Below are 11,611 nucleotides of genomic sequence, written 5' to 3' on the forward strand. Positions count from 1 at the left end.
ACGTTTCTTTTCGGGGAGGAGGAAGAAATGTAAGAGTTAATGTAAGAGAAGTTAAGTTAATTCATATTTTTGAGGTAATTTACTAAAAATATATTTACAGTGTTTACTCAGTTCACTGCATTTTTATTTGTATCACAGTTGGTATCTACATATTTAAATGTTTAAATCATTACATTTGAATCTGTAAATCAGCTACGATATTAAGCAGAATCTACCTCTGTGTTTTCTTTGCATTTACTTCAGTCTAACTCCTGCTAGCTCCTGATTGGTTAGTTCAGTCATGTGAGAGGGAGGACAAGGAAGTGTTGTTGTTGTGAGGGGGGCTGACGAGGTGTGGAGAGTAAAGTGCTGCGTCAGAAAGTTATCCGTCTCCATCCTGTTGTTTTTTCTCATAAAGAGTGTTCCAACCACCTAACATCGAACCCCCACGTTACAATATCCAAGTTTCACTTTTTGAATGGAATTACTGAAATAAATCAACTTTTTGATGATATTCTAATTATATGACCAGCACCTGTATATTAGAAAGGAATGAGTGACATAACATTAATACTGTCCGTTAAGTAATTATAGGGATAGAAAGCCATGTTTGCAGCAAAGCTTTGGTGCTTATAGCTTATGCTTTCTTACTTCACTTAAAAAGCTAAGGTACAGTAGAGCTACTGACTTAGCTCAAATTCACGTGTATTTAACTTTAAATCTTCTTTTTTTAAACTAGCATTTCCATACATAAGCAATAAGCAAAAATCATGAAAGACTTTAATCTCCAATTTTACTGGGGCAGACAGGATCTATTTGAGATTTACAAGTTTGTTGAGCAACAGTACAATGGCGTACATACCCAGCGGCCTCTTATCTATAGTTGTAGTGTCATGGTGTGATGGTGCTTATCGTCTGTCCACAGCTCTTCAAGGATCCAGCAGGAGTAGCAGGATGTCACTTGACACCCTGTGGGCAAGTTACACAGTTTTCAGCAGTGACAGATTCCTGATTATGCTTTTTTTTTTTGGACAGCCATGTTTCTGTGCATTGTTAAAAAGGGTTTTTTTTTATCCGAATTGAGGGTCTAAGGACAGAGGATATTGTATGCTGTACAGACTGTAAAGCCCCTTGAGGCAAATTGTAATTTGTGATACTGGGCTATATAAATAAAACTTGATGTGACTTTATATGAAATAGTCAAATAATACAGTTATAATGAAATTATGAAATTCAGTGTCACTGACAATATGCTCAATCACCAACCTATTCACAGTGGTGATACAAGACATGAGATGCCATTCTGAATACAGAGTGGGTAGTCAGAATGTAATGATGCAAACAAGCTTATTCTAGGGCAAAAGATAATCAGAAGAAGTTAGCTGCTAATAAGCCTTGATGGTCAGTGTCTGTCACGTTAAATCAGAGCGCTCTATTAATAGTGAAGATTGTCATGTAGAGCTATGGAGGAAAAAGAGATGAAAATAAGGATTTATCTCTGTGTGTATGCATGTATTGATTACGTGGATATGAAAACACTGGTTAATTGTAGGTCAGGCCACAACAGAATTAATGCAATGACAAACTGCAAAAAAGTAAATAAAGGTAAGACAATGGCTAGTAAGGTGGGAATTTAGGTAGGTTACAGGCGGTGCTTAATAAACTGGGACTGAATCTGGACTCATTCTTTTTCAATGTCAGAAAGTCTTTTCCAGAGGAAGGACGGCTGATGGGAGGTTCTACATCTTACAGTGCCATTTTAATTAAATGGACCAACATATTTCTGCACACTAGTAGGACCTCCATCGACATACGGTATGCATGAATATGGAGTCAGTAAAGAGATTGAGGCACAATTAAATGTGTTGTGTGGTGTTTTGGTATTGTTTGAAATATCTGGTCTGCTGAGTTGGAGTTTTGAATAACCAAGATATTTTTTGGGGTGAAGACAGGTGCCTGGAGAGTGAAATAACACAGTACTTTATGATGAAGGGAAGAAAAGAACTGTCTGCTTTTTCTTGGTTCATAAAATAGAGGAGATGTCATCATCCTGGAGATGTTGCTAAAGTGTAGTTCTTGGTACGGTCAGGTTTACATTTGTGGTACATTTGAGGTGGTGTTCCCACAATTTATCTGTTTTATTTAGTCATTTATTTTGACTTCTCTGCTCACTTGCTAACTAATATTTACGCACTCACAATTGTTAACTGATTTCAACTGACTGACGTTGGCAGCTTTTCTTGTGCAGTTGGCCTACTGTCGCTAGTGCTTTATTGGCTATTGTGACACTTAATTGGCTGTTTCCTCTTGAACACAAATATCCATCAATCAATTAGCTATACCAGCTTTTCCTTGAGGGTCGCGTAGCCAATCCCAGCAGACATTGGGTGAGAGTCGGCGTACACTTTATACAGGTCACTGCTCTAATACAGGGCTGACACATAGAGACAGACTGCATTCACATCCACACCTGCGGTCTAATTAAAGTCACCCATTAACCTAACCTGCATGTCTTTGGACTGTGGTAGGAAACCCGAGCACCCAAAGAAAACCCTTGCCGGCAGAGAACGTGCAAAGTCCACACAGAAGGGTTCCACCCATATGGACAATGCTAACCACTGCACCACCATTTGGCCCATGCTGAACACAAAGTGGATTTATTTTTTCTTATTATCTATGCTACTCCACAATCGTTCCTGGTGCCCCATGGTAACTGCAGAAGTACCCCCCAAGGTCCAACTATCCCTGTTTGGGAATCACTGGCCTATATTATATACATATAATATTACTGTATTTGTATAGATTTAGATCAGCTCTATGCCTCAAGTGGTCTTTCAATAAGGCTTTGTCTCATTGTCTCAAACAGCAGGTATGCACAGATTAGAAGAGAAAATGGTTCATTCAAATTATCCTCTGCTGCCCACTTGGGTCATTGATTGTACCAATCTACATGCAAATGGTCATGTTTATTACACTGGGGGAATAGCAAAGCATAAAATGCTCTTGATTAATGAATGGCTTTGCTTTTGTTACAAAAATGAGATACAGACATTACAGTCACCTAGTTTTGCTGTAATCAATACACACCCTGCTAATGCCACATATAGATATACAGTGATTCACACATCACTGAAGGATTTCTTTGTTTCATTCATATTATGATTAAAATGTTGGAAACAATTACTTCACCATGATCATGCCTTTGTTATAATAACTTATCTAATAACACAAAAGAATCAAAAGTCACATAAATGTCAGGTCTGTAAATAGTTCCTGTAACATTGCTCACCATACACATGTGTGCAGTCCTTTTTCTTGCTTCCATCTCTCTTTCTTAACTGTTCCCTAGATGTCAACTCACTCGACCACAATCTTATTCGAGGAATTCATCTTGCTGTCTCCTGGGTACCATGTATTATTGCAACTATGATAATGTGTGTGTTGGTTAGACTCCTCACATGCTAATTATAGGTGCCTGTTATTGTGATGGACTCCATATTCATGCAGAAGAGTGACTGACTCTCTCTTTGGGCCCTGGCTTTATTCACATCATACATCAGAATCTCCTTTCAAAGCCAGAACCCATGCAGCAAGTCTTAGTGAAATATGATGATATGTTCTTATTAAACTAGAATTACATCAATTCAAATTGTCTTACACACAACTGATCCACAATAAGCCTGTTTTAACAACACAGCAAATGAGCCAATAGGTAAAATAGCTTATTTTCCACCCCATTCATAATTGTATTTCCACATAGGTCAGAAGACATGTAAAAGCATATGAGCAAGAAATAATTCCTCTCCTCATGAAAAAACTTTTATCTTTGATAACGCAAAGATAAGCTTTGCAAGGCGTATGATGAAAATATTGATGCTAAGAACAAGTATTTAGTCACTGTCAAAACAAAATATATAAATATTATTTGCTAACACGTATCGACTTGCATGAACTTTGTGGCCTGCAAATATGCAAGGAGAGACCACAATAAAATCAATTTTACAATGTAATGCAATCCAATACAGTAGCCCTGCAATTAATATCACCCTTTTAATTAAGCTTATATTGTTTAACTTTTGTGGAGACTGTCTCAGAGGAGTGTCAACTCAACTATAAACTATAAAACAGTTTATAGTTTGCACACTGAAAATTATGGATTTGTTTACACACAAAAAAAGAAATCTAGAGAAATGCAAACCTTATATAATTAGAAGTTGGTGCTTTAAAGACAGACTTATTAAATAGTGTTCTTAATTGACAATCAAGTTTTTTAATTAATACATTCTTATTATATTGATGGTGTGTTTGTGCACACACTATAAAAGTCGTTGGCTGTGTTAATTGGGTTTGTCACATTGACAGTGGCAATGTTTTCTAACTTTAGTCAGCAAATACTATTCTCTATTCACATGCACAGTCACTACATAGCAACAAAGGAAGGCTGTCAGCTGAGCTTCAAATCTTCTTTAAGCAATTTGACCACAAGGGAGCTTTTCAGTGTCAACCATAAAGATTGATTCTCACTAACAAGCCTTTCACATTATGGTTATTATTTTGATTCAGTGTCAAAAATGTACTTTAAGTATAAATATTAATTTCATTTTATTAATCTCATCATCTCAATATCCATTTAAACATCAATTTCTAAAATAATTTATAAATGTACACTGCTCAAAAAAATAAAGGGAACACTTAAACAACACAATGTAACTCCAAGTCAATCACACTCCTGTGAAATCAAACTGTCCACTTAGGAAGCAACACTGATTGACTCAATTTCACATGCTGTTGTGCAAATGGAATAGACAACAGGTGGAAAGTATAGGCAATTAGCAAGACACCCCCAATAAAGGAGTGGTTCTGCAGGTGGTGACCACAGACCACTTCTCAGTTCCTATGCTTCCTGGCTGATGTTTTGGTCACTTTTGAATGCTGGCGGTGCTTTCACTCTAGTGGTAGCATGAGACGGAGTCTACAACCCACATAAGTGGCTCAGGCAGTGCAGCTCATCCAGGATGGCACATCAATGCGAGCTGTAGCAAGAAGGTTTGCTGTGTCTGTCAGCGTAGTGTCCAGAGCATGGAGGCGCTACCAGGAGACAGGCCAGTAAATCAGGAGACGTGGAGGAGACCGTAGTAGGGCAACAACCCAGCAACCTACCTCCGCCTTTATGCAAGGAGGAGCAGGAGAAGCACTGCCAGAGCCCTGCAAAATGACCTCCAGGAGGCCACAAATGTGCATGTGTCTGCTCAAACGGTCAAACAGACTCCATGAGGGTGGTATGAGGGCCCGACGTCCACAGGTGGGGGTTGTGCTTACAGCCCAACACCGTGCAGGACGTTTGGCATTTGCCAGAGAACACCAAGACTGGCAAATTTGCCACTGGCGCCCTGTGCTCTTCACAGATAAAAGCAGGTTCACACTGAGCACATGTGACAGACGTGACAGAGTCTGGAGATGCCGTGGAGAATGTTCTGCTGCCTGCAACATCCTCCAGCATGACCGGTTTGGCGGTGGGTCAGTGATGGTGTGGGGTGGCATTTCTTTGGGGGGCCACACAGCCCTCCATGTGCTCGCCAGAGGTAGCCTGACTGCCATTAGGTACCAAGATGAGATCCTCAGACCCCTTGTGAGACCATATGCTGGTGCGGTTGGCCCTGGGTTCCTCCTAATGCAAGACAGTGCTAGACCTCATGTGGCTGGAGTGTGTCAGCAGTTCCTGCAAGAGGAAGGCATTGATGCTATGGACTGGCCCGCCCCTTCCCCAGACCTGAATCCAATTGAGCACATCTGGGACAACATGTCTCGCTCCATCCACCAACGCCACGTTGCACCACAGACTGCCCAGGAGTTGGCGGATGCTTTAGTCCAGGTCTGGGATCCCTCAGGAGACCATCCGCCACCTCATCAGGACCATGCCCAGGCATTGTAGGGAGGTCATACAGGCACGTGGAGGCCACACACACTACTGAGCCTCATTTTGACTTGTTTTAAGGACATTACATCAAAGTTGGATCAGCCTGTAGTGTGGTTTTCCACTTTGATTTTGAGTGTGACTCCAAATCCAGACTGCCATGGGTTGATAAATTTGATTTCCATTGATAATTTTTGTGTGATTTTGTTGTCAGCACATTCAACTATGTAAAGAATAATGAGATTATTTCATTCATTCAGATCTAGGATATGTTATTTTAGTGTTCCCTTTTATTTTTTTGAGCAGTGTACATCTTAACCACTCAACTAACCTACAGTAGACTCAATATAAACTAGCATAAAATTTCTCTAATATTTTCTGCTCCTGTATAAGCTAAAGTGAAAAAGTGTTAAATTAACAAAAAGAGTAACAGTTCCAGGCAGGAGTTTGAAATATTATAGAACCTTCCCACCTTCCAGTTAGCTTTTTGTGAACCAAAGGAACACATTTGGACAAATAGTTTTTTCTCTTTTAGGACAAAAACATACTTTAGATAGGAAAATAAAACAAACTCAAAGAAGAAAAATTCAACAAATTATATTTAAAAAAAATACTGTACCACCCGAAACACTGATTTGTTCTTTATGTCTCAGTGGTGATGCATGTTCATCAAAGGAGTAGCCCAATGGTAGTAATGAGTTAGAGAGGAAAGTGATTTCTTAAAATGTTTGTGAAAAGAATAGATTTCCAAACTGTGTCTGGAAATCTACTGGTACTGACAGGGCTTTGATTGTGTTTTTTTACACAGCAACTATTTGCAGGAAATAGTGTCAAATAATCTCTTATTTAAAAGTTTGAGATTCAATGATAGAAGAAGAAAGAGAAAGAGATGAAGAAAGTTGGCTAGTTTGGGTAGCCTAATTACTGAGTGAATATTAGTCAAACTCACTGCCATCTCTTATTTGTCTGTTGTGTAAAGTAATTTTTTTTTATTGTTTATTATATAGACACTGTACTCAAACTTTGGACTCAAATGACTGACTCAAAGAGAACTCATTCATCCTTTCATCTACTTCAAAATCTATAACCCCCACATGCTCTCTAGCTCCCAAAGGCACAGCTCATTAATTTTTTAAGACTACTACTTGGTCCACTGAATCCAGCTCTCAACTCGCATGACCTGTACCTCCATATGTGAGCTTAAGAGCCTCAGTGAGCACAGGAACCGAGCTGATGCCAGTTCAGATGTTTTTCTTTGCTCTTTATTGAAATTAAGTCACTAAAAAGGTAGGACCGCCATTCCCTCCTTCCCCTGCCCCTAAAACAGCCTGAATTATTCGTTATATGGATTCAACATGGTGCTGGATACATTCCTTAGAGATCCTGGTCCATGTTAACATGACAGGATCATGCAGTTACTGCAGATTTGTCTGCTGCCCATTCCTTCTGCAAATCACTTGTTCCACCAAATTGCTAAAGGTGCTTTATTGGGTTGATATCTGTAGGCCATTGGAGGACAATGAACTCATTGTCATGTTGGTTGAACCAGCTTGTGAAGTGGCACATTATCCCGCTGGGAGTAACTGTTAGAAGATAAGTAGACTCTGGCCACAAAGGCATGCACATGATCCACAACAATACTCAGGAAGGCTGTGGCATTTAAACAATGCTCAAGTGGTATTAAGTGGCCTAATGTCAGACAAGAAGACATTCCCTACACCACCACCAGTAGCCTGAACACACAAGGCAGGATGGATCTATGGGTCGTGTTGTTTACTTCAAATTCTGACCCCACAATCTGCATGTGGCAGCCGAAATCAAGATTTGTCAGACCATGTGACATGTTTCCAATCTTCTACTGTCCAGTTTTGGTGAGCCTGTGCCCACCATAGCCTCAGTTTCCTGTTCTTGTTTCTTCCCCATTCTTATGTTTTCTCTGAACACCAGTGGGGGACTTTTACTTTTATGTAGAACTCTATAATTTACTCTATAGGTACATGACATATAGTTATAAAATTCTGTGTTAAACTCCTCATTTTCTGTCCTATTTTATATGGTCATGGGTGGGACTGTAACAAACAAGTAACGATGTAGTTATTATCACTGATCTCAATATATTTTTTTGTTTATTTTTTTCTTCTTTAGATGGCCCCTTGGGACCTCGTGGCCTAGTGGAAGCTACAGAGATGTGCACACAGGAATGCCTAGTCCTGGGACATTCAGACAACTGCTGGATGCCCCCGACCTTGGCAACATACCAGCATCCTAAGTCACCCGTGTCCGGCTTTGGGTCTCAGAGGGAGTGGGGTCCCAAGGACAAACTTCTCAATGGACATACTCTGACTAGAACCTGGAAAAATGAGAGTGGGCGGTCAGAGCATTTTGGTGACAGGAAGCAGTTTGGAAGCGGAGAGGGACACTTCACCAACAGTGGCATGGCTGATATTCCACTGGTGAGTCTGAAGTCGTGCCAGCCAGCCTCCTGCCCAGACAGCCCGAAGGACCAGCAGCTATAAGACGGACTTTGCTTCTGTGCTGTGAGACGTCCTTACATCTGGACACAGTAAACAGATGAAGCAATTCACCTAAGCCCCTTTACTGTTTTGTTGTTTTCTTTCGTGTTTCATCTCTGCCCACTTAAGTTTATGCTTCTGCATTGTGATAGCCACATGTACAATGTAGGCCACAAAACTATAGTGCTTATGCTGTGTTATCTAATTCTACAACCTTACTATGGCTCTAGAGGAAACATCTTTTTTATGAACCTCTTAGGATTTCTTCAACGTAACATTTTATGTCCACTTCATGTGTGATTTGGACAAGTGGAGAAAGGACATGCGGAGAAAATGAATACCGAATACAAGAAAAAAAAAATCTACCATGGCTGACCAGTATATACAGATATTTGTGGTGTGGTTGTTATTGAGTTGTTCAGGACTATATTAATCGACACAGTCAAAGAAAATGGAATTACATTTCAAAAAGTGTTGATCTAATAACACTGTTAGTGGACACTTGTTTATTCTGTCATTGTCTATGTGTTTGTAAATAAGACTTATTAACAATCATGTACCCGTAATAACCACAGTGAATAGGACAGTTGTTGGCTGTTGTCATCATAATGGCTTGTCGTAAGGATTTGGGATTTCAACTGGACAAAGAGCTATAATGTGGCATAACTTACAACAAGAAAACATTTACCTAATTCTTTAAAAACCCTATAGTTGATTTTGAAACAAATTTCCATTCCATAATATACTCAATGTTCCCCATATTTCATTATAATTTTAATGCAAAACCACAGGCAAACCTTTTTTTAAAAAAAACAATTTTGTATGAAGGATGTCATTGCTCAATATGTGCATTATAAAAATGAAAAGCTCGGAAAGCTCTCCTCTATAAACTGATTTTGACAGTGTTCAGTACAATTAAATAGCAATATATTTGTAAATGGCTAAATGTTTTATCTAACGTTTATCTTATATATGTATAGATTTTATTCAAATTGTGATTTAACTGAGTGCAATCGCTCAGTAGTACCTGCAATTGATTGACATATATATATATATATATATATATATATTATTTCCACACAAACTATTATTTTCCATACATAAGAAAAAAACAGGTTACAAAAACACTTTAATCACTGTGCCTTCATGATGTTTCTTCAAACACTAAATTGTGCTTATTTAAATGATGAGAACATGTTGGCTACAGAGAGCATTCTGACTGATAATCAAATGCCTTATGCATTGAATGTTTGCCAAATTTAGAGACATAATCACACAGATATTAAAGTTCAAAATCAAGTTGTTGGTACTGAAGAAAAACACAAAGGCATGTGCAAATAATGGGTCAATCATGAAAGGTCATTTGTCATTCTAATGTCTGAAAAGGTTTGTTTTATTCCACAGCATGGAAGGCAAATTACACAATGGAATAGCATGCTAAAAGATATAGCTTTTAAAAATTACCTTGATCATTTTGTGTCATTTTATTTTGTTGGAATAGAGTTGATTTGTGCATTAAGGAGACATTCCGTTTGTAAAGCACTATCATATTTATGTCACAATATAAAGAAGTTAAGTGGGATGGAGTGATTTGCTTATCGCAGTATGTTTGTCAGTTGTGAGGGTGTTTGACATCACAGATACTGAAACAGTTAATCCTTGTTACTACTCTACAGGTATACAGCTACTGCAATAAATGTTTTAATTATGTGTATGTTTAATTTGTGTACAGGATGATCACCTCAGTAGTTCTGTCTGTTTTGTGTAGATGTAAAATAAGCCAGTCATTTATTTCTAGAGCACATTACAGTCATGAGGTACAATTGAGCTTTCCCCACTTTTGGAGTCATTTTCTTTCTTGTAAGACAGCCAAATCCTTCCCATTACCCAATAATCATTGAATTAGTCCCATATACTTCGCCATCACATGAACTCAGCAGTTATTAACATATTTTGCGCCGGCCGTCCAGTCTGCTGCAGCGAACACTGTCTGTGTTTCTGACTGGGCCAAACCAATACTTTCAATATAGAGGGGGTGTATGAGCGGCCCCTCCTAACTTGGACCGATCTTCGTTTTTGCTGAAATCTGATTGGCTCAATAGGGCCGATTAAAGAAGTTTACTTTCCATTTGGAGCGAGTTTTATCTCCAAACGTTTCATCGGGGCAGAAGTCAGCGCTGGGTTGTGTGATTGGCTCAACAGAGACAGCAAATGTGGAGAAGAGAGTGAAAGAGGGAAAAGGAATATGTTATGCCGAAAAAATAATAATTAAGAAGAAAAAATGTTGGCATAAGAGGCAGCTAAATGTGCCAAATTAACCGAGGAATCTCTTTATGTATATTAGCTGTGGAGATGATGCACAGGGACAGGGTGATGATGACCCCAGTCATGTTGATGAGGAGGGAGAGAAGGGACAGGAGGAGTAGCAGCAGGAGGAGAAGGAGGAGGCCAGGGAAGAGAAGCAGCAAGAGGTGAAGGTAAATGGAACCAGACAAAACAGTGAAAGATTTTTTTAGAATTAGAGAATGGATTATTTTAAGGCACATTTATTACTGATTGTCTTCTTGTGCATATGTAACTGTACAATCAGTAAAAGCTAGTTGAGGAGACTGTTTAGGTAAGGATACCTGGTCAAGGCACAACAGGCATGCTGACTAGGGGGAGGCTTCGAGGGGGTGGTTTGATCAGATTTAACTGACAGTGACAAAAATAACTCAACATGTCATCGGGATTCAGTTTGAAATGTTGCTAAATCCTTATTGGTGCTTGGAAGTGCATGACACCATTACATTTTTTCCAATGAGAAGCACTCAGAAAATAATAATACTAAAAACAGGAATCTGTATTCTAACTTTATCAGACAATAGTGCGTTAGTGTCGGATTACTCATAGTAAGGAGCTGATTGAGAAAATAACTTATCATCTAACCTGGTATACCAAACGTCTGGTACTGCAAGGCACTACTACTTATGCGTTTCACAAAGCAAAGTGTCAGTCATCATGATAAATTAGCAATCATCACATGGTTTTATCTGTCAAGTGTTCATCATTGTTCTTAAATGTCTGAATAACACTGCAGTGTTATGCTCATGAACTCACAGGCATTCAGCAATACAATTGCATGCTACCACTGGCCAGTAATGAAGGGCCAGGCACCCAGCATAACTGGCGACGTAATTATATTTTCTTTATTCTTTTAGGTTTC

The 11,611-nt window shown here is 39.0% G+C and overlaps 1 protein-coding gene across 6 annotated transcripts in view; it reads left to right on the forward strand.

The window, feature by feature from the left end:
- The window catches only part of LOC123958873 (protocadherin-9), a 311,831-nt gene extending 303,361 nt beyond the window's left edge, over positions 1-8,470 (forward strand). For 5 of the 6 annotated variants that reach the window (XM_046032574.1, XM_046032578.1, XM_046032580.1 and 2 more), the window contains one exon: positions 8,039-8,470. In XM_046032574.1, coding sequence (XP_045888530.1) covers positions 8,039-8,409 — 371 coding nt within the window. In that variant the 3' untranslated portion in view covers positions 8,410-8,470. The remainder of the gene's footprint in view (positions 1-8,038) is intronic. The other variant, XM_046032579.1, reaches the window with a different exon arrangement.
- The last annotated feature ends 3,141 nt before the right edge of the window (positions 8,471-11,611 follow it).

The sequence above is a fragment of the Micropterus dolomieu genome, linkage group LG20 (genome assembly GCF_021292245.1).
Source record: "Micropterus dolomieu isolate WLL.071019.BEF.003 ecotype Adirondacks linkage group LG20, ASM2129224v1, whole genome shotgun sequence".
NCBI classification, from domain to species: domain Eukaryota; kingdom Metazoa; phylum Chordata; class Actinopteri; order Centrarchiformes; family Centrarchidae; genus Micropterus; species Micropterus dolomieu.